The 24,241-nt window shown below is 41.8% G+C and overlaps 1 protein-coding gene and 2 pseudogenes across 2 annotated transcripts; 1 reads left to right on the forward strand and 2 right to left on the reverse strand.

Moving 5' to 3' along the window:
- Positions 1-1,751: 1,751 nt before the first annotated feature.
- On the reverse strand, positions 1,752-9,273 carry LOC112222869 (2,4-dienoyl CoA reductase 1, mitochondrial). 2 transcript variants are annotated; one of them, XM_024385715.2, is made up of 10 exons: positions 9,144-9,273; positions 8,032-8,231; positions 7,870-7,927; positions 7,662-7,748; positions 7,392-7,539; positions 5,140-5,239; positions 3,573-3,645; positions 3,272-3,418; positions 2,947-3,009; positions 1,752-2,671 (listed from the first exon to the last, which is right to left on the reverse strand). In XM_024385715.2, the coding sequence occupies exons 1-10, from the start codon at positions 9,225-9,227 to the stop codon at positions 2,612-2,614; spliced, it is 1,020 nt and encodes a 339-aa protein (XP_024241483.1). In that variant the 5' UTR covers positions 9,228-9,273; the 3' UTR covers positions 1,752-2,611. The 2 variants fall into 2 exon arrangements, with proteins under 2 accessions (XP_024241483.1, XP_042160590.1); XM_042304656.1 differs by lacking the exon at positions 9,144-9,273 and adding an exon at positions 8,761-9,117.
- Positions 9,274-9,747: 474 nt separating this feature from the next.
- On the forward strand, positions 9,748-12,624 carry LOC112222867 (annotated as a pseudogene).
- LOC112222868 overlaps positions 12,057-24,241 on the reverse strand; it is a 31,752-nt pseudogene continuing 19,567 nt past the window's right edge.

Consider the following 24,241-nt stretch of genomic DNA (forward strand, 5'->3'; position numbering starts at 1 on the left):
GGAACGCGAAGCGAGGCGGCCATCTCTGTCGGCGCCGGAAGTAATCTCTGTAGACATAGGGGAAGTTACATGCTGCTTTATGACAGACTGAAGCATTAACCTTAGAAATCCCTGCACTGAGTGGAGGCATTGCTCAGTCCTCTGTCCCCCATGCATTATGCAGTGAGAGTTTAGACAGCAGGATGATTTTTTCTCCTAATTGGGCAGCTGCTGGCATTTCTCGCCCAGTTGGTAAAGGTATAGCGATGGCTTATCGGAGGTTAGCTGCAGTATGTATTTGCCTAGTTAAATAAAGGTTAAACATAGCCGGTGTTAAGTGTGTGTCTGTGTGTTTCTGTATGTGCCTAATGGAACTCTGGGACATGAAAGGGTAGGGGTATGAAGTAGGAAGAGGGGAACAGGCTGCATTATGGGAGAGCTAATTGTAATTAATAAAAGCAATGTACTCTATACGTTGATGCCCGTTTCCCTCGACACAGAACAGGCATACCCCTGACCTTAACAGCATGGCCAAAGGAGAATCTGCAAACAAATTGGACACTGGTTCAACACAATTAAAGATGACAAAGGAATAACCAGATGAAATTGTCGTTCTTTTCAATTGGACATTTCCACAAACCTCATAGGTAAATAAAACTCCACCACATTTCATTTTCTCAGCTAAGTGTTGCTGACACCACAATCAGAGTAATAGTGTTTAGCCTGGATATACTCCAACACTGTGAGACACATACACACAGCTTTAGCAGGAGGGTCAGTGAACTGGTGTTTTGTGTTGGATTGAAAGGATGTTTCCTCCGTTGTGCTTGTCCTATGGCATCAGACACTGTCCAGTGCCCTCTGTTCAGTGGGGGAGGACAAGGTCTGGTGGCAGAACAGTGAAAATGTGACCCGACAATCCACCATGCTCCAACTGTAAGAGAAGGCTTTGTGGTGCCACTGCTCTAATGAATACAGGAAGGGAGGAAAATAAAATAGAAAATGTAAGGATGAGTGGGGGAGGGGCTTCAGACAGACAGGGGGAAGAGGTGTGAAAGGGAAAGAGTTAAGGAGGTAAAGTGAGGTAAGAAGGGGGAAGTAGAAAAGGGAGGAAATGGAGAGTATGAAAGACAACAGGAGTGTGACTTGCACAATACAAATAGAGATGGGAGGGAGTGGGGTTCTCTCTGTTCCTCTGTAGAGAAGCTCACTGGCACAATGCCTACACATCACAGTAAGACATCTATGCCTAACAATGAGACATGGACTACTTCACGTTTGGCGACATTTTCATTTAGCGTCACGTATGGTGCACTATTAAAAGGCTTAGGTCCAATTCCAACGTTGTCAAAATACATCACGACCTTCCTTGAAGTAACCAATCGGTATGCGATTGGATGCGTGAAGGATGTTTCCATCTTTTTACTTTCACCAATGAAGCCTTGGCACATCAGTGATTACTTCAAAGAATATTAAAAACACATTTACGAAGAATTGAAACGGTTCATCAATGATTATGCATTCGACAAGCTTTTCAACTTGCTACAAATCGCACTTCTGACCAAGAACAGCTCATTCAGGTTATTTATTTCTAACAGCTTAGCAGTGTATTAGATCCACATAAGATTATGTCCGCGTATAGACTATTGATTTGTCAGAGTAACTAAAATAATGATAGAGCAGCTTGGGAGGGAATGAATAGTCAATCCATCTAACGCTCCATGTAACATTAGGTGGCTGAGAATTTAAAAAGAATGCGTCAGAGAGATATAAAATGTCTACTGTCTTTTATTCAACATACTCCACACAGACATATTCATGTAAACCTCACGTATTGTACACACAGAGCACAAGACAATCACTTAACAGCAATGAATAGCATTACTGGACGTCAACTTAGATAGGCCATTGAAACATGTTTTTTGAAAAAGAACAGAATTAATTCTTTTCAAGGCATCATTGTAAAAACAAATGATAAATGTTACTAGCAAAATACCAAGTCAATCGTAGGAACGGACAGGTTTTTCAACCAACAAGAAGCCAGTTTCATCCAGGGAGTGCTGTAGCCAGTAGAATCTCAGACCGAGTGAGAACGAAAAGATGAGGTTCTCTCTCTCAAACCTCCTCTAAATAGTTGGCCTCCTGATGAAGCCATTTTCTCTTCAAATGCTGCCCTACTGTCCCCATCCTTTCGATTTGTCCATTAGGCAATGAGAAATAAGGCTTGAGGTTAAGTGAGTGTGTGAGAATGGTGTTTGTAGAGAAGGCTGTGTGTGTGTCGATCCTGTAGCCATATTCCCTGACATGGTATAATCTCTGTTTTAGGTCAGAAACAGAGGGAAAGATTGTCTGTGTGTACAGTATCTGTGTTTCCCTGGAGCATTAACAGTGGTAGAGAGTTAGTAAATATAATTTTTTTAACCTTTAACTAGGCAAGTCAGCTAAGAACAAATTCTTATTTTCAATGACGGCCTAGGAACAGTGGGTTAACTGCCTTGTTCAGGGGTAGAACGACAGATTTTTACCTTGTCAGCTCGGGGATTCAATCTTGCAACCTTTCAGTTACTAGTCCAACACTCTAACCACTAGGCTACCTGCTGCCCCGGAAGTATCGTGTTCCCATCTTGACTTCTTAGGATCCCTTGGTGCCCCTGATCATGGTCTCCATCATAGCCCACTGCTCCTTAGTGACCTGACGCACACAAAACACAAAGTTAAAACTAGCACAACCTGACCCACATATCCATAAACTAACATCTGTCATAAAATGTGGCCGATTTCCTCAACCAGCAACAGCTCACTTGCAATCTTGTTACGGAATCAATAGCTAGTTGCATAACAGAACAGAGATTATGCAAAAGGTAGCAATGCTATCAAATTATCATTCTATGTTCATATGATTTTTTAGTGTTAAAGTTCCGGTCTTGACAGTGGAACAGGGTTTGCAAAGTTAGTTCCAGCACATACCCTCCTCAGATCATTGAATTCTCCTGCCATGGAGACATACTCTCCACCGTCCATTCGAATGATCTGCAAATAGAAGAGAATGGGCACAACTAAAGAAAACAACATGGTATATGTGGATGTTGAGTCATCATTTTCCCCTTAGCTATAGTCCATCCCTATACCTACATCGCCTAATCCTAGTGCACTTGGAATGTCATTTACAGTGAAGGACTTACTGCAATCTGCAATTTCCGGATACCCATTCTGCAAGGTAGGCATTCAGCTAACATAGTGATTGGTCTCCACTGCCTGCTTAGCTTATCAAGACAGACACACATTCTCTTACCGCTCCAGACACCCAGCAGGCATAGTCACTGCACAGGTAGGCTGCCAGGTTGGCAATCTCTCCGGGCGTGCCCAGCCTGCCCACGGGTATCCTGCCGATCATGGCCTTCTCAAACATGCCCGTGGGATCGAGACGACTGAAGGCCCCCTACACAAAGAAAAGAGGTCATAAAACATAGCTAATTACACATTTACAAGCCAAGATAAAACCAGAAAGGGCAAGATTTAAGCCATTTTATTATTAAAAAAATAAATATCAACACAGTATATTTGTAAAGTTTCATGCCAGAGTTGTCTGTTACCTTGGTTCTGATTGGTCCTGGCTGGATGACATTAAACCTCAAGCCGTACCTCCCCCACTCCGCAGCCAGAGACCTGAGAAACAAACAGTAGTTTGTTTACATATACATACGATACACACACACGAAAAAAAGGAAGAAAAAGACAAAGAACTACCACTACTGCATGTAGTAATAAAGATGGCCTAGTGCAGGCTCAAGGAATCTGTTTAGACTTGGGCATAGGAGTGAGGCACTACCTCCTAAATATTCTCATAGGTAGTCACTCATAATGGGGCCTTCAGTCTGAGTCTAATATGATTGGAGGGTAACTAGCTGCACCTAAAAACAAAATACATTTCAACTATTCATACAGAAAAAGCTGGGGTGCCAAAAAGTAGATGCCAGGAGTGCTTTAGTCATTCCATGTCATTCTGGGAACATTATAGCGAGAGGCGCCGAGGGTGGTGCTTGTTGAATTGATTAATTCCCTCTAGTTTCTTGAAACCCTCCGCACAAAAAAACTGTAATGAAAGAATAGGATCTAAAAATAGGCTAGCTCTCCCCTGAGAGAATGAAATATGAAATTTGGCTGCTGCTGCCTTTACAAAATAGAGGGGTCACTTTTTTGGTGTGAGCGATTTCATATGGGGGGGGGGCATTATCAGATAATAGCGCTCATTCACACAGAAAAAAAAAGACCAGCTATAGGTAACTCTCCAGTATGCCACTATACATGTAGTATGCTCCTTTGAGACCCCTCTTTCAACGTCACTGAACAACCAGGCATTTTTATGCATGACCCCTAAGCATGATGGGATGTTATCTCAGTTCTCAGTAACCACACCTGGGTGAACAACCTGCTTTCAATAGACTTTATCCCTCATTTACTCAAGTGTTTCCTTTATTTTGGATTCAAGCGTAACCTTAAATGGCATTCTAGTTAGTCTGGAATGCACACACACACTGCGGTCACTTGTATAGGAAGTCAAACAAAGGTACAAAAGGGACGTGATTGTGAGAGACACGAATAGTTCCCCCATCTATCATTCCCAGTTCCCTGGGTTTATGGGGAAACCTTTCAGTGTCATTAACTCTTTCCGTGGAATTGACAGGGACTAATATTGAGTGGGATCTTTCTTTCGGTAAAATCCCTCCGAGGTTCATTAAGAAGGTGTATTCTTTATTTGATAAGAGCATCCCTGTCTTCACATGAAAGGTGTCGGTCCCATTCAGGATTTAAGTTGGGTTCTCACACACACAATTGGATTCACACGTGTGAACGGACAATGTACATGCACAGGGCCCACCCGTCTTTATTATTGTCTACATCCTACTGGAGTGGGATCGGGAGAGAGACACACTTTAATGTTAATTAAATGTTCCTGGACCTTCGTTATGCTAATGATTGCTTCTCTTTAAAAATACATTAGTGTTCATAAGGCGTTTGATAAGTGAGAGAGCCAAATCTTTTCAAATGAGGCCAGTGTGGATGTCTACGTGTGGTGGGTGCAATAGTGATAGGGATGGTTTAGGACAGGGAAACAGGTCCTGATAGGTTTTATGGTAGTGCCTCCTTTGAAATACCTACATGCACAGAGTTTCCACTCCTGCCTTGGCAGCCGCGCTGGGAACCACAAATCCAGAGCCGGTCTCTGCATAGATGGTGGTGATGGCCAGAAACGCAGCACCTACAAACACAATGTACATAAATACCACAAAGAAACAAAAATATGTCCAACTGTAATATATGCACAGCAATATGTGTCATCATGTACACCCCTATAATTTACAACTGATCCCAGTTTAGACCAATTCATCCATTTCTTCATTAGACTGTCATAGGCCGACTTGATCCTCCAATGAACTGAGAGCAGCGGTTAGTCATTGTACAGTTCTATAGGCTTTTATATCCAGCACACTAAAGCTCATAAAACATGGTGGCTGTTGTGGGCCAGATTACACTGCAATAGATTTAACAAGTCAGGGTACCTTTAGATTGATAAAACAAACGACGCTACTACACATACATGGAACATCAAGAAGTCAGAGGGGTAGTGGAAGGAGATGCTAGCAGAATAAATACTGTGTCTGTGAGACTATTTAATCAAAGCCTGGAGCCAAGCTGCCAGGTGAGAAGACAAAGCAACGTTCTTGTACTGCGATAAAAGCACATTTAGATTTATGTAGCCGCTAAAACAGGGAAGGGAAATTCTTATTTTAGGCTCACAAATTGTTTTTGACGAACAAATCGATCAAATAAAATAAAATGTGCGGCCCTCCGTTAAATGTCAAAATCCCAATGTGGCCCTCGAGACAAAACGATTGCGCACCGCTGCAATAGAATAATCCTAATAGTGTGAAAGAAGAACAGACACCTGGGTATCAATTCAAATATGCTTTCTTGCACTGTTGGAAGAATGGCTGTTTTGGAAAAACATCAGTTCAGATTGAATAGTGCCCCTAGTGTGATGGCATGTTTTTGTCTTTGTACTTCAAGGTAATTGCTTAATTGTGATTTGCCTAATTGCAGTGTTGAGGGCAGATGGAAAAGCCACAGTAATCAGAGATGGGCTGGGATAGTCACATGAATATTAAAGCTTATCCACGCACACACGCGCACGCAGACACACACATATTATAAATATGGCACAACATCGCATGAGAGGCTTTTCCTATCCTCCCATTACATATCATTTCCTCTTTGAACAGAGACAGCAGAGAAAGGAGAGAAAAAAAAGAGGACGATAAAGGAATGTCTCAGGATGGTAAGTTGGTGGTTGAAGATATCCCTCTAGTGGTTTGGGGGCTGTGCTTTGGCAAAGTGGGTGGGGTTATATCCTTCCTGTTTGGCCCTGTCCGGGGGTGTCCTCGGATGGGGCCACAGTGTCTCCTGACCCCTCCTGTCTCAGCCTCCAGTATTTATGCTGCAGTAGTTTGTGTCTCTGGGGGCTAGGGTCAGTTTGTTATATCTGGAGTACTTCTCCTGTCCTATCCGGTGTCCTGTGTGAATTTAAGTATGCTCTCTCTAATTCTCCCTTTCTTTCTCTCTCTCGGAGGACCTGAGCCCTAGGACCATGCCTCAGGACTACCTGACATGATGACTCCTTGCTGTCCCCAGTCCACCTGGCCGTGCTGCTGCTCCAGTTTCAACTGTTCTGCCTGTGATTATTATTATTATTATTATTATTATTATTTGACCATGCTGGTCATTTATGAACATTTGAACATCTTGGCCATGTTCTGTTATAATCTCCACCCGGCACAGCCAGAAGAGGACTGGCCACCCCACATAGCCTGGTTCCTCTCTAGGTTTCTTCCTAGGTTTTGGCCTTTCTATGGAGTTTTTCCTAGCCACCGTGCTTCTAAACCTGCATTGCTTGCTGTTTGGGGTTTTAGGCTGGGTTTCTGTACAGCACTTTGAGAAGGGCTATATAAATAAATGTGATTTTGATTTGAAGGAATGAGAGGGTGCATGCACGCAAAGCCAAGAGGAGCCTAGGGCAAAAGGGCAGTGGACAAGGGGATGGACGCTGGACTACGACCAACTGAATGGAAAAGTGCTCAAGCATTTCATATTGAGGCTCAATCACTGTAAATATTACACACTTAAAATAGAAAACAGATAGACATGGTACACATGCATCCACACCAATGTTCTGGGTTGATCCTCACTTGTTATACTACTAAGGATCAAATGTACAGGAGTTGTAGGCAAATGGTGAATCTTTACTGCCCCCTGTTGGCAGCACTACACGATACATTACAACACAAATAAATGGGGAGGGAAAGCTGATCCTAGATCTGTGCTTATGGGCTCCATCAGATAGCTCTGGTGTTTACCCTTCTCGGCCAGTATCAGCCTCTTGCCCAGTTCCAGGGTGACGAAGGCCGTGCCGTTCAGGACAATGTCTGTGATGGTCCTCCATGCGTTGGCAGACAGCTTCTCTGACGGGGAGATGAAGTTCCCTGCAGCGTTGTTGATCACCACCTAAAGGAACAAGAGAGGATGATGATATTTACCAAGCAATTGGAGTATTATTGGCCAGTACATCTAGAACAGCGAAGCATACCACTTTTCAGACAAAACGTCCTTGATCTGTACCTACGTACATCAGGGAGACCAGCAACCTCTACCAGTTGGTCCACAGCAGCTTCAATTGACTTGGGGTCTCTAACATCACACTGCACAGCATGGACCTGCAGATAGAGTCTTGAAGTATCAAACACAACTTAAAGCAGAGTTCATACTGATTTATCAGTATCTGCAACTCTTGGATGATGAATGCATTCAATGTGGGTAACTGATCAGTAGTAGTACCTTATTTCCTGTCTGAGCTGTAATTTCCTCTGCAGTCTTTTTCAAAACATCCAGTTTTCTAGAAATTACAACAAAAATGTGTCACTTTCTAATTTGTGAGTGCAAGAAGGCAGCAGTAGTGTTGGGATTTATAGCCCGACTGACTACCAAGTTTCCACTTACCTGCTAGCGATGACACACTCTGCCCCTAGTGCTGACAGTGTTGTGGTCATGCCTTTTCCCAACCCCGTTCCTCCTCCTGTGATAAAGGCCACTTTGCCTTTGTAAGTCCCAGGGAGCAGCATTGATCCCTCATTTGCAGGAAAGAATTTAGCCTGGGAGGGTCCAGTCTCACTCAATGCCCTGGTCCCACTGCTGAACAACTGTTTAAGGAGAGTAAATGGGATAACACACAAAAAAAAACAACTCATATTAATGAACCAGCTGAAAGGGATGTTGTGAGTGAGAGATTTTGATTTGATTTATTAGGATCCCCATTAGCCGACACCAATGGTGACAGCTAGTCTTACTGGGGCCCGACACAAAGAAAAAGACATTACAGACAAAAAAAAAAGACTTGGAAAAATACATTAACATGTGTGTGTGCATCTATCAGTTACAAATACATGTCAGTAAATACACACAAGTACTGTTCGGTCACACAGGGAGAAGCGTTGTGCCATGGGGTGCTGCTTTTTCTGTTTAAAAAACCCCCAGGCTTGCTGTTCTCCTGCGCTATATAAGAACTTGTGCTATATTTGAACTTGCACATCTACAAGTAGCATAGAGGCCATTGAATTAAAAACTAGTTGTCTTTCCTGTCAAACAAATGCATTAGTAAGAGCAATTACTTATATTGATAAACACCACTGATGCACTGCACTCTACTCCTCCAACAGCGTGGGTACTCACATTCCCAGTGGAGAGGGGACTGGGTGAAAGGTTGAGATGCTTACATGTCTGGCTGTGAGAACACACAGCAAGCCGCCTACGCAGGTTTAGTATTTAGTTTAGTATGTGCTCTTGCATGAACATCACAAAAGTGGTCATATCGTCAACTGTCCCTACACTTAGCAATTTATCTGTAGCAGAACACTGGAACAAATGTCTGTCAACGTCGGAAATTATGTTTAAACCGCTGCACAGCTTTCCCATAGAAGCACACCTAACAATTAGCTAGCCAACTAACAACAACCTGCTGCTAAACTAGCAGCTAGCTAGCTAACTTACACATCACATTAGAGTTTTTAATAAGATTTGTGAGTTATTGCATTAATCTCGGTGGCAATGTTTACCCGTCTGTAGACAAGACTCTTCAACGGCAAGGTTAAATCAGTTTTAAATATTGACGACACCCGACACAGTAAAGTGGACGCCATGGTTTCAAAATTTGATTTGACTTTTGCCCTGATTTCCGTAAGGTAAAGAAGGGGAGGGGGGTTATTGTTTAGAAAGTAGGTTGTTCCATGATCTTAGTCATACTGTCGTGGGTCATTTTACGTATTTTAACACTTTTTCTTTCGTGGTTAGTGCAATATCCCTCTTATTTTTCATTCACGTATTCAATTTGATGTTGTCGTCATTAAAGAAACCATTAAATATTTTATATTTCATATGATCACCCTATTTCCGCATGTCAATGGTAAGGTCCATGATATGATGACGATCTGTTACCGTAAACCTTGCATGACAGTTTTTTAACCAACGTTTGCTTTTTTAAGTCATCTTTTTAAAGTTGATGAATTATAAGAATGACTATATCTTAAAATAAATACATACATGTTGTAAAAATGTTGAAATATGTATTTTTCTCGAAGAAATTCGATCACATAAGCAAATGTTATAATTATTTGGCGCTTGTTATGTGTATATTACTGTAGCTCAACCAACCATAATGCATGTGGTACGGTTAATGTGTAAACGAAGAGGCTAGCTCTTCTGTATCAAAAATAAAACACATAAATTGGTTGCTGCAACGTTTTTTCGATGGCGACAGTGGAACCCAAACTCATCCTTTTATTTAGTGGGAAACACAAATCTGGAAAATATTACGTGACGGATTTGATTCACAAAAGGTGCTATTGACTGTTGGCATACTGTTCACCAATTTATCAAAGCTATTATCGCTGAATTGTATACTCTATCAAATGTTATATTAGTTTAACAATGTGGTTCATGTATAATTTCTACCAGACTAGGTCCAGATGTATGCTGTATCTTGCGTATCTCGGGTCCTCTCAAACAGCAATACGCACAGGTTGGTATTTCTGTACAGTTGTGCTACATCATCCTGGCCGATCCTCGGTGTGCAGGCTTGTGTTCCAGCTAATACAACACCTAATTCAGATAATCAAGGACCTTGCCTTGATGAGGTTAATCGATCAGACATTAAGTGCTGTGCAGGAACAAAAGCCTGCATGCCCAGCTGGTCTACAATACACACTACGAGTGAATGGAGGAACACTACCACTACTGTCTCCTTATATTACCCACTATGCCTACAGGACCATGGTTAGGCCTTGAGGAGCTGTTGGGAGCTGGTGAGTACAAGGAGAAGTACTGTGCTGACATGATCCAGTGGGGTGAGAAGCAGAGGGAGAAGGACCCAGGGTTCTTCTGTCGTGTGGCCATCAAGGCAGCCCACCAGCCTATCTGGGTAAGATAACAAAATTCTCAATTGACCCACTGTTATGGAGAAACATACAAGCCAAGTCCCGCCATATATGATTTATGTCAAGCGCATGTATTTGAGTCAGGTCTTAATTGCTATTAGAAACTGACCATCTGCATATTCAGAGTTGGTGAACATGACTAAAAAAGGCCCTACCTGATGAGCAGTTGAAGCATCATGTATTGTCATCTACTATTTTACCTTCTCTAATCTCTATTGTGCCCCAGATTGTGAGTGACACATGACATCTGTCAGATCTGCAGTGGTTCTGGAGGGAGTATCCTAGTCAGTCTCGCTGTGTTCGGGTGGAGGACTCAGAAGAGACACGAAGGGAGAGGGGCTGGGAGTTCACAACAGGTGCAATACCTACACTGATAGTATTAGTGATATGTTCTTCACTTTCGGAGAAATACAATACCTCTTCAACACCACACCCTCTCTCTCTGCAGGAATAGATGATGCAGTCTGAATGTGGGCTCGACCAAGGAGTAGATTTTGATTGGATAATCAAAAATGAGGGCGATGGATCACAACTTGCTACTGGGTTGCTCTCAATAGCCAAAGAAAAGGTGAAAGAGGACTGATGTGGAGGGGACATTACACAGCTGTAGGAACTTGTTGGAAAGTGTAGTTGGGTATACATTACACTATTTTCTGTGAAAATCCTAGAACACCTTTCATACACTGAGGAGCAGCAGAACGTGAGAATGTAGTATTTATTTCTCTATGGTGTTCTGTACTATCAACTACATAGCATGGCAAGAATACAAAAATCTGATCAAACACCCAAACATGTACGGTGTGCATATTGGCACTGACCAATATGTTAATTTACATGGATCACAACTGCCAAAATAAAATAAACACTTGAGAAAAATGAAGGATACAAAGTATATTAAAAGCTGGTGCTTCCACACAGGTGTGGGTCATGAGTTAATTAAGCAATTAACATCCCATCATGCTTAGGGTGATATAGAAATTATTTTGGCCAACATAGCTAGAAGAGATGTGACTGTCACATTCATCCAATAAAGTTTGACACTTGAATAGATGCCAAGGTGCATGGAAGCTTTTCTGGTGGCACAATGCCCTATTAAGACACTTTGGGGTTTCCTTTTTGGCATTTTCCTGTACTTGGTGACATTTACCTCCTGTGTTGACATCACTAAGACCCAATATACAGATTAAGTCTGCACTTGTATAAAAGTGTCAAATTGTGCCATGTGTCATTTTGTTTTTTATAGTGTTAGATTGTAAAATAGTTAACTAGGCTACTAGAAAGTATAGTTTTAGTTGTAAATAGCTAGACGATTAACTGGGAACCTGGAACATGCACATATGCTGACCCATGGTAAAATTAATGCAATACTGCATTGCACACCCATTCAACATAATTAAAATGTACTAGACACAGACATGATCAATGTTCTAATAGCAGGGTAAGTGTTAGTTCATAAAACATTTTAAAGTAGACATGGAGGTAGTAGCAGCACCTAAATTGGAGTGGTATCAAACTGAAGGAAAAACAATACAAAAATTGGAATGTCAATACAAATCATGGTTCTTTATTTTTAAAAAGTGTGTCCATTTGTGTCATGATTACAATCAAAACATTACTGGTAACAATGTTTACACCCATAGTGTCGAGTGAAAAGTTCCAGTTAAACTTGATGCAATACTTTACTTTTTATTTCTTTATTAATTATAAGGTTTGCAGTTCACTTAATTTTCAGAAAAAAAAAAAGTTTAGTCTATACTGATAAGAAGTCTAGATAATACCCTTGTGTCCCTTCTCCCTATTCATTGGCCCCTATGCTTCCATTTTGGCAGTGGAATGCGTAGTGATTGGCTGATCACAACCCTCCCCTACATCATCTTATTGGAAAAAAATAACAATTAGCCTAGAGGACTAAGGCTGCAATTGGCTAGAATATCTGCATCCAATTCTGTCTGAAGCGATAAGACATTTATATCCCTTCAATGACCCACGACTCATTCACAATTCAATTTCCTGATCTGAGGGGGTAGTAAACTGGAAGGGAAAAAAACAAAAAACAGTTTACAGTAACTTGTGACAATGGCCCTTTTTGGAAAATGACTCCAGATAAAAACAAAAACATGTCATGCAACTAAACAAAACACTTCTCCCTTATAAGAAAAACATGTTAATCCCCCAGCCCATAATTGTAAATCAACACAAAATCCTTGACAAAAGGTAGCACAGTTGTGGACCCTCTGGGCATTGGCACAGTAGAAATGCAGTGCTTGTGTAAGGATGTTAGAGGGGGACAAGAGTTTGAGGTGATACATTGGTAGGGCAAGTGGTTCAGATGGGGATAACAGAGGGAGAGTTAATGATCAAATGGTGGTCCCATTCCAAAAGGGAGACATAATTAGGTAAGAGTTATTACCCTCGCCACCTTCATATGTGCCCCAGTGGACACCAAATATCCCCTTAAGGGTTCTTATCAGAACAGGAGAGAAGCGCCTCAATGTATTTAAACGCTTACAACTAACATCCAAAGAAAGCTCATAGGAATGGCCTCAAAAACACAAATCACACACCTAAGCTGGAATGTGAATATTAGAAACCTGTGAAACACTTAAGATGTGGGTGCTTGAGTAAATGTTGCCCTTTTAAGACTAAAAAGAATGCTATGAAGAGGCTACAAAAAAAAGATGCTCATCAGGAGAGCTTCCGCAGATACTGGGGTGGAATGTGGGAGAGGCGGTCAGCCATTTGGTCTACTGGGGAGAAACGTTTGGCTAGGTGTGGACTGAAGAAAGTGCTACCGTGACCAAAAACAATTAACAACCCCCCCACCCCCCTGCTAAACAGTCAGCCAGCACAGACAGAGACAGGGCCAGGGGTGAGGGGGTGGAACAGTAAGAGGTGGTGGTGGAGGGGCCATGCCGCAGGTCCAGTAGCCGCTCAGAAGCTGTTAAGATCCTCCAGGGTCTTGTCCAGGGTGGCGTGAATGTTGACATTCTCCTCCTTGGCGTTGGCTAGCGCATCTGTAAATCAAAACAAAGAATGAAGGTAAGCGAAGGATCCTCCTGGTGGTGAGATGAGGACGTAGGAGGCAAGACATTGAGATGTTAAATTGGTGTTTGAGTTTTGTAAGAGGTCTACTACACTATAGTGGAGCAACGCCAAGGGCTAAACCATGTCAATCCATGACAAAACCTCCTGATAGCGTCAAATCAGTACATGACTACTTTGAAAACAAGTCACATACATAACTGTCAAGGATAAACAAGGAATGAGTTCAGCTGTAGCTGACAGAAGATGTAGGACATCTATTTCTGCAACTCCACAAGACAGTATAGCACCTGGTCAAATATTGGGGTTGATCCCCCCCCTAATACTAGAAAGTGCGTCCTGGTCATTCTAGCAGTACCTCCAAAAAGGGGAACCTAATCAAATGTTATGGTTTGGTCTACAACTTCACTATATAGTGACAGAACCAAAAATGTACGCCTTAACCTGTAGAATGAAACCCGGGGTGACTAAAATAAATTCTATGACATAGCTTCATAATTCACAAGGTCTCCATAGAGTAAAGAGAGCCATGTTTGGTATCACCAGATAATTCCCTATTTAACTACAGTATAAAAGTCACTGAAACAAACACAGCCCGAGCTATTGTATGGCCAGATTTCTCTGACAGAGCGAGAACGTGGCAGACATTTGGCATGTGGCATGACGAGATCGCTCACACTGTTAGAACATTTAATAAAACAAGTCTGACCTGTCAGCTACACTTCTCTAGCAGCCTTTAGCAGACACCCTTATCCAGAGACACTTAACATTCAACTTCAAATCAAAATCAAACTATTTATTCAGGACATTTCAGACATGGAATGCAACACAATGTGCTTTACAGAATAAAAATATATATAATAAAAGTTGAAATATTTACTACAGAAAACAAGATTTAAAAAACGACAACTAAAATGCACCCTAAGGAAAAGCTAAGCTAAAAATGTTTAAGATACCAAATATATGTCCACAGTTTCAGCACCCCTCAGGTTCTCTGGCAGGCTATTTCAAAGGCTGGGGGCATAATAACTAAAGGCTGCCTATCCAAGCATCTTGGTCCTAGACTTTGGGATAGTTAAAAAGGCCAGTGCCAGAGGGACCTACTAGGTACATTACTTAAAAGCATGTCTGACATGTATCGGGGTGAACGATGGCAGATTGATTTGCAAACCCAATAGAACCTGAAAATGTATTCTAAAACTCGGGCAGCCAGTGCAAAGACTTTAAAACCAGGGTAATGTGTGCTCTCAGTCTCATCTTGGTCAGTACCCGTGCTGCAGCAGTCTGTTTTGCAGTTGACCAATGGCTTTCTTGGGTAGACCAGACAGGAAAGCAATACAGTAGTCAGGCCTGTCAACTTAAGGTAGTGACGTACAACAACAAGTCAGTAAAAACGTTCCTCAAAGCAGCCATCAGCAAAGTCAGTGCTAGTAAGGAAACAGGTCCAAGAAAGTAGAACAGTAGGTTTTTTATTTTGCTCGCCATGAACAGGTTTCGTTCTGTACTGCCTGCATGGGACAGCAAGTGTTACATTTACAATGGAAGTCAGAAGTTTACATACACTAAGGCTGGAGTCATTAAACCACTCGAGTTTCTTTTTAACCAACTATAGTTTTGGCAAGTTAGTTAGGACATCTACTTTGCCAACAATTGTTTAGAGAGATTATTTCACTGTATCACAATTCCAGTGCGTCAGAAGCTTACATACACTTAGTTGACTGTGCTTTTAAACAGCTTGGAAAATTACAGAAAATTATGTCATGGCTTTAGAAGCTTCTGATAGGCTAATTGACATAATTTGAGTCAATTGGATGTGTACCTGTGGATGTATTTCAAGGCCTACCTTCAAACTCAGTGCCTCTTTGCTTGACATGGGAAAAAGCAACAGAAATCATCCAAAACCTCAGATTTTTTTTTTTTTGTAGACTTCCATAAGTCTGGTTCATCCTTGGGAGCAATTTCCAAAAGCCTCAAGGTACCACGTTCATCTGTACAAACAATAGTATGCAAGTATAAACACCATGGGACCACCCAGCCGTCAGGAAGTAGACCTGTTCTGTCTCCTAGATATGAACGTACTTTGGTGCGAAAAGTGCAAATCAATCCCAGAACAGCAAAGGACCTTGAAGATGCTGAAGGAAACAGGTACAAAAGTATCTATATCCACTGTAAAATGAGTCCTATATCGACAACCTGAAAGGCCGCTCAAAGAAGCCACTGCTCCAAACCTGCCATAAAAAAGCAAGACTACGGTTTGCAACTGCACATGGGGATGAAGATCGTACTTTTTGGAGAAATGTCTGGTCTGATGAAACAAAAACAGAACCGTTTGGTCATAATGACCATCGTTATGGAGGAAAAAGGGGGAGGCTTGCAAGCCGAAGAACACCATCCTAACTGAAGCACGGGGGTGGCAGCATCATGTTGTGGGGGTGCTTTGCTGCAGGAGGGACTGGTGCACTTCACAAAAAAATAGATGGCATCATGAGGGAGAAAAATTGTGGATATTTTAAAAGCAACATCAAGACATCAAAGTTAAAGTTTTATCGCAAATGGGTCTTCCAAATTGACAATGACCACAAGCATTCTTCCAAAGTTGTGGCAAAATGGCTTAAGGACAAAGTCAAGGTATTGGAGTGGCCATCACAAAACCCTGACCTCAATCCCATAGAAAATGTGTGGGCAGAACTGAAAAAGCATGTGCGAGCAAGGAGGACTACAAACCTGACTCAGTTACACCAGCTTTGTCAGAAGGAATGGGCCAAAATTCACCAAAATTGTGGGAAGCTTGTGGAAGGCTATCCAAAACATTTTTAAACAATTTAATGACAATGCTACCAAATACTAATTGAGTTTGTAAACTTCTGACCCACTGGGAATGTGATGAAAGAAATAAACACAAATAATTATATTATTCTGACATTTCACATTCTTAAAATAACGTGGTGATCCTAACTGACCTAAAACAGGGAATTTTTACTAGGATTAAATGTCCAGAATTGTGAAAAACTGAGTTAAATGTATTTGGCTGAGGTGTATGTAAACTTCAACTGTACAAGACTACTTAACAGCATATTGGTTGATATGCTGGTATGGCTATTATCTCTAGGTTTCTCAACATGTAGCTTTAGTTGGTATTCATCACAACTTTAGATCGGTAATTTACTAGCCTAAACTGGAGGGAGACCCATAATTGTCGCTGGTGTGAACATTAAAATATTTAAAAGCATACTAGCAAAGTCAACTAGCAATGCATTCACTCAGCCAGCTTCTGCTTAAATTTCTGTAGCCACCTTTTTAGATTTATAACTAGCAGTAGCACAGTCATGGTGCACTAGATGGAAACAATGACTACATACTACCAGTCAAACATTGACACATCTACTCATTCAAGGGTTTCTTTATTTTTCTATATTGTACAATAGTAGTTGAGACATCAAAACTACAAAATAACACATATGGAATCATGTAGTAACCAAAGTGTTAAATCAAAATATATATTATTTGATATTCTTCAAAGTAGCCACCCTTTGCACACTCCTGACATTCTCTCAACCAGCTTCATGTGGTAGTCACCTGGAATGAGTTTCAATTAAACGGTTAGCTTGTTAAAAAGTACATTTGTGGAATTTATTTTCTTAACACATTTGAGCCAATCAGTTCTGTTGTGACAAGGTAGGGGTGGTATACAGAAGACAGCCCTATTTTGTAAAAGACCAAGTCCATATTAATGGCAAGAACAGCTCAAATAAGCAAAGAGAAATGACAGTCCATCATTACTTTAACTTCTTATGGCTGCAGTGGCAGTATTGAGTAGCTTGGATGAAAGGTGCCCATATCAAAACGGCCTGCTCCTCAGTCATAGTTGCTAATAATTGCATATTATTATTGGATAGAAAACACTGAAGTTTAAAACTGTTTGAATGATGTCTTTGTGTATAACAGAACTCATATTGGCAGGCAAAATCCTGAGTTGAAATCAAAACAGGAAGTCAGAAATCTGAGCTTGTATGCATCCCAATGAAATCCCCTTGAGATATGAATGATGTTGCACTGCCTAGGGCATGGGTGTCAAACTCTGGCCCGTGGGCCAAATTTGGCCCGCGGGGTAATTATATTTGGCCCGCGAGACAATACCAAATTACTACTAGAGCTGGCCCGCCGGTATTATACAGCGCATTCACCACTAATACTACGAATCCCATAATGCTCTGCTGTTTTCGCGCGCCAATCAGGACAGGACCCAGAAACACTCTCTCCTCTGTGACAGTAGTCATAGCAACATAGACGCTACAACTGTCAGCGAGCTAACCCTTCCCAAAAATGGCGAAAAGAAAGCAGAAAACAGGAGCTTTCTGGACAAGTGGGAGGCAGAATATCTGTTTACATATGTAAAAGACAAACCTGTTTGTCTTGTTTGTGGAGTCAACGTGGCTGTAAGTAAGGAGTACAACATTAGACGACACTATGATACGAAACACCATGACAAATACAAGGACCTGGACATGACTCAAAGGAGCCAGAAAGTAGAGGAGATGAAAAGAAGTTTGGTTTCACAACAGAATATGTTTAAAAAAGCCACATCACAAAGCGAGGCTGCTGTAAAGGCTAGTTATATAGTGGCAGCAGAGATCGCAAAATCAGCCCGGCCCTTTAATGAGGGAGAGTTCATGAAAAAGTGCATGATGAAGGTTTGTGACCTCGTATGCCCAGAGAAAAAAACAAGCATTTTCAAACGTGAGCCTGAGCAGGAACACAGTAGCTGATCGCACATGTGATCTTGCCACCAATCTGTATGACCAGCTGATGGAAAAGGGAAAAGATTTTGTTGCGTTCTCCCTCGCTGTGGATGAGAGCTGCGACGCATCTGATACTGCTCAGCTGTCAGTCTTCATCCGTGGAGTGGACTCAAATCTGTGTGTTACGGAGGAGCTATTAGGATTCAAATCAATGCATGGCACAACCACAGGAAAGGAAATCTTTGAGGTTTCCAAATGTGTAACTGAAATAAAGCTGCCGTGGGATAAACTCGTTGGATTAACGACAGATGGTGCGCCAGCGATGTGCGGTAAAAAGAGTGGACTGGTGGGCATGGTTCGGGAGAAGATGCGGGAAGAGAACTGTGCAGGTGAGCTAACTGTTTACCACTGCATCATACATCAGGAAGCACTGTGTGCCAAAGCCCTAAAGATGGAACATGTTATGACCACAGTAACACAGGTAGTTAACTTTATAAGAGCCAAAGGTCTAAATCACCGCCAGTTTAAATCTTTTCTGGAGGAGTGTGGTTCGGAATACGCAGACGTGCCGTATCACACAGAGGTGAGATGGCTAAGCAGAGGAAAAGTACTGAACAGATGTTTCGAGCTGCGTGAGGAAATATGTCAATTCCTGGAAACCAAAGGGAAGGATACAGCAGAGCTCCGGGAGCAAAAGTTCCTGTGTGAGCTGGCCTTTCTCTGTGACATCTCGAGCCATCTCGATGCGCTGAACCTGCAGCTTCAGGGGCGGGGGCGCATCATCACAGACATGTACGCTGCAGTGAGGGCCTTCAAAACTAAACTGTGCCTGTGGGAGAATCAGATGCTGCAAGGAAACCCTTGCCATTTTCCCTGCTGCCAATCCATAAAAGCGCAGATCTCTACCACCGTGTTCCCATGCGCACAGTTTGCTGAAAAACTCAGTGTTCTCGCCGCTGAGTTTAGCCGGCGATTTGCCGACTTCGATGCCCAGAAATGCAAGTTTGAACTGCTTAGTAATCCCTTCGCAGTTGATGTGGAAAATGCACCAACCAACATCCAAATGGAGCTGATTGAACTCCAGTGCAACGACACGCTGAAGTCAAAGTATGATGCTGTGGGCGCCGCACAGTTTCCACGGTTCATCCCTGACACAATGCCTCAGCTCCGCACCCAAGCTGCTCAGATGCTCTCCATGTTCGGCAGCACTTATCTATGCGAGCAACTTTTCTCCTCGATGAAGATGACAAAACAACTCACAGGAGACGTCTGACTGATGAACATCTTCGCTCGATACTGAGGATTTCTTCAGCTCAGAGCTTGAGCCCAGACATTGATGAACTAGCATCCAAGAAGAGATGCCAGGTATCTGGCTTGGGCACATCAGATTAGACCAGTGTGCAATAATTAACGTTTTCTTTATGCACTTTTTCTTGCTACAAGGCATGGGCTTGAATGGTTGATTGATTTATTATCATTTTATTTGTAAAATTATTAGCCAGTGGAAAAAGTTTATTTTGGTATTTAAATCAGAAGGCTGCAAATAGAAAAGAGGCATACAATTTTTATTTACATTTAATAAATGAATGCCATTGATGTGTTTTTTCATTTGAAATTCGATTTTGCATGTCTCCACTATTAAATTATATATTGTATGGTAATAAGCGATGCTTGTTCCATATTCAATGTTAAAGCAAAACTTGTTTGGGTCCATATTAAAAGGTTAATTTGTTCAATGTTGGCCCGTGACTTTGTTCAGGTTTTACATTTTGGCCCACTGGGAATTTGAGTTTGACACCCCTGGCCTAGGGGATCCACTAGATGTCAACCATCAATAGAACTTATAATAAGGCTTCTATGTTGTTGTGGGAGTGAATGAGAGCAGAATATATCAGCTGTCCATCAAGCAGCCATTATGTGATCCCACTTTTTCCTCATGGTAGTCACTTGCGTTCCATTGCTCACAAAGACAAGAACACTCCGGTTGGAACTTCATTGAAGCTATATGTTAAAAACGTCCTAATGATTGATTCTGTACTTAGTTTGAAATGTTTCTTCGACCGGTAATATCACTTTTTGTCCGATATAACGCTGACCAGAATTAGCGTTTGGATATGTATACCAAAACGCACTAACAAAAGAAGGGATTTGGACATAAATAACAGACATTTTCGAACAAACATTTGTGGACCTGGGATTCCTAGAGTGCTTTCTGATGTAGATCAAAAGGTAAGGGAATATTTATCATGTCATTTCTGGTTTATGTTGACGCCATCTTTGCGGCTGTGACGTTTTTACTTTTGAGCGCCGTCTCAGATTATTGCATGTGTTTCTTTTTCCGTAAAGTTCTCTTGAAATCTGACACAGCGGTTGCATTAAGGAGGGGTATATCTATAATACCATGTGTATAACTTGTATTATCATCTACATTCATGATGACTGTTGAATGATGTGGCTATGCAAAATCACTTGATGTTTTTGGAACTAGTGAATCTAACACGCCAATGTAAACTCAGATCTCTTATATAAATATGAACTTTATCAAACATTCATGTATTGTGTAACATGAAGTCCTATGAGTGTCATCTGATGAAGATAATTCAAGGTTAGTGATTAATTCTCTTTATTTCTGGTTTTTGTGAATGTTATATTTTGCTGGAAAATGGCAGTACTTATTGTGGTTTGGTGGAGACCTAACAATCATTTGTAGTGCTTTGGCTGAAAAGCCTATTTGAAATCGGACACTTGTGGGATTAACAACGAGAAGAGCTTTAAAATGATAGAAGGCACATGTATGTTTTAGGAATTGTAATTATGAGATTTCTGTGGTTTGAATTTGGTGCCCTCTATTTTCACTGGTAGTTGCCATATCGATTCCGGTATCGGGATTACAGCCATAACAGGTTAAGACATGGTCAATCAAGCTGGAAAATTTCAAGAACTTAAAGTGCAGTCGCAAAAACCATCAAGCCCTACGAAACTGGCTCATGAGGGCCGCCACAGGAAGGGAAGGTTTAGCGATATGCCATCCCATCTGGTTTGCGCTTAGTGGGACTATTATTTGTTTTTCAACAGGACAATGACCTAACACACCACCAGGCTGTGTAAGGGCTATTTGACAAAGGAGAGTGATTGAGTGCTGCATCAGATGACCTGGCCTCCACAATCTCCCAACCCAATTGAGATGGTTTGGGATGAGTTTGACCGCAGAGTGAAGCAAAAGCAGCCAACAAGTGCTCAGCATGTGGGAACTCCTTCAAGACTGTTGGAAAATCATTCCAGTTGAAGCTGGTTGAGAGAATGCCAAGCGTGTGCCAAGCTGTCAAGGCAAGAATCTCAAATATATTTGGATTTGATTAACACTTTTTTGGTTACTACATGATTCCAGGTGATATTTCATAGATCTGATGTCTTCTATTATCCTACAACTTAGAAAATAGTCAAAATAAAGAAACCCTGGAATGAGGTGGTGTGCCTTAACTTTTGACTGGTACATGCATGCACAGTCATCTTCTGCACATCTACCATTCCAGTGTTTAATTCCTTCGCCACCATGGCCTATTTATTGCCCTACCACATTTGCACATACTGTATATAGGCTTTTTCTACTGTATGTTTGTTTATTCCATGTGTTGTTGTGTGTCGAACTGCTTTGCTTCATCTTGACCAGGTCGCAGTTGCAAATGAGAACTTGTTCTGTTCTCATCTAGCCTACCAAAAAGGTCAAATAAAAAAGATGGACAAAGCTATCACGTGAAAATTCATTTCTATGAAGACTCAATAGCGCATCGAAGTTAAATTAAGTTGGTTAAGATGGCATCTCATTGAAACATGCGCAGTTTGAGCTAGTCCAGGAAGAGACGTTGCAGGCTAGCTCAGTGCTGCCCACCCATTGAGTATCTCAAGTTGAAGGCCGACTAGGGTACTGCAGGCTGCCATTAGCAACTAAATTATCCTGTGCGATTTTTAACCGTTTTTTGTAAAAACAGTTCAAGGACATACATCTGGTGTATTAGAAGCAATTATTGGTACCATGATTTATTATTTACACATGGGGGGGGGAGTCTTTCTCCCTGAATGGAAACACAAATCATTTGGTAATAAATTTACTTACATTGTCTACTTAAGATTGATAGGCTAAACCTATTGATTCTTGAAAAACATAACTTATGAATGCCCCGTGAGCGAGGTACAGCTGGCATACCTCATCAGAACCCAAAATATAAGCATGTTTATGCCATTGTTTGTAAACAACCATTAAAGCCTCAAAACATGGTAAAAACTATGATTTTTATATCATGGATGGCCAGTCCTGACATCCATCGCTCTCTAATATGATTCTGAAAGTGGTTGCATTTCTCCAGCCTCACCCTTTATTTTATTATGACCAATTTTCTCCCCAAATTTCATAGTTAGTCTTGTCCGTACAGGAGTTGCAGCGATGGGACTCGGGAGAGGCGAAGGTCGTGCGCGTCCCCCGAAACACGACCCAGCCAAGCCGCACTGCTTCTTGACAATACCCGCTTACCCGGAAGCCAGCCGCACCAATGTGTCGGAGGAAACACCGTACACCTGGCAACCTCGTCAGCGTGCATGCGCCCAGCCCACCACAGGAGTCGCTAGAGCGCGATGGGACAAAGATATCCCTGCAGACCGAACCCTCCCCTAACCCGGACGACGCTGGGCCAATTGTGCGCCGCCCCATGGATCTCCCGGTCGCTGCGACAGCCTGTGGACTAACCAGGATCTCTAGTGGCACAGCTAGCACTGCCTTAGACCACTGCGCCAATCGGGAGGCCCAGCCTCATCCCTTCACCAAAACAGTAGTGGGGTGACTAATTGTTCAAACTGCAGATGTTAACAATAACTTTTAAAACAATTCATTGGTCTTTATTTCAAAAATCTCACCAGTACCTTTATACAAAATGGCACCACTGAAGATTGTGACTTTTTTGGATATAATTATGCTATGGTGTCAAGATAGCAAACATAAGGTTGTAATAAAGGCTGTGTATTTAGTTATGGGTGTGTAATGAATTCTGTAGACTTAAGTCAACAATTACCAAGTTAATATCTTGCATTATGACAAGTCACGGCTCATGCGACTCATTTTGTGCAACCACAGGCATGTCATTTTGATGTCATTGAATAGTCCATTTTAGGCATCTTGTCTAACTACTTACTGTAGCATTAGCTGTACAATGACCATGCTGTGTGTACTGACACGGTTTGGAATACCAACGCTGACTGAGCTAGTCACTATTACAGGCTTTTCTGCTTTAGTAACAAGGAGTCAATTTATCTACAAATAAACGTGTATTAACGTTCCTGATGCCAGGTCACATTAAAAATACAATATTTGCACAGTTTCAATAATTCACCTGCAAATCTGTTTTGAGCTTTCCTCTTTTGGGTCACTTTAGCAGACGTGACTCAGAAGGGTGAACATGTGAGAGAAAGGTAAGGGTCTGTTCCACACCGGTAATCTAGGATTACACAAACTTGGTCTGCAAGACTAAATCTTCTTTGATCACCAGGACACATTTCAAAAATGTGTGTGTGTCTGAGGGTGTCATGCCTTTAGTCCAAATTCAAGAAATCTAGCCAAACATTCATTCATAACGATTAAGTACTTACTGTGCCCACATTAATGCTTGTGATAAAATTCTTGCTCAGAATACCTCCCCCTACTCACTTATTTCCAGGGGTTGCATCAGATACTGACCCACCTCTGGTGATTCAAAACCATGCCAAAAAGCATAGTGGAGTGAAACCAATGAAGCCCAGACAGCGTGGACAGCCAAAAAGCAGTGAACAGAGACTAATGCCATGGCATTCTTTTCCCCCCTCTTCATTAGGTACAGAGAGACAGTCACAAATAGAGTGTGAACATGAGTGTCAGAGCGAGCAGTGTAGTACAGATAGGAAAGGACAGGTGGA

The sequence above is a fragment of the Oncorhynchus tshawytscha genome, linkage group LG23, assembly GCF_018296145.1.
Source record: "Oncorhynchus tshawytscha isolate Ot180627B linkage group LG23, Otsh_v2.0, whole genome shotgun sequence".
NCBI classification, from domain to species: Eukaryota; Metazoa; Chordata; class Actinopteri; order Salmoniformes; family Salmonidae; genus Oncorhynchus; species Oncorhynchus tshawytscha.

Coding starts and splice junctions, on each gene's coding strand:
- LOC112222869 (XM_024385715.2), bottom strand. CDS start 9,227: ATGGCGTCCACTTTACTGTGTCGGGTGTCGTCAATATTTAAAACTGAT. Junction 7,540..7,661: donor AGGTTGCTGGTCTCCCTGAT/GTACGTAGGTAC, acceptor TTGTTCCTTTAG/GTGGTGATCAACAACGCTGC. Junction 3,010..3,271: donor CCTGCTGGGTGTCTGGAGCG/GTAAGAGAATGT, acceptor TTCTATTTGCAG/ATCATTCGAATGGACGGTGG.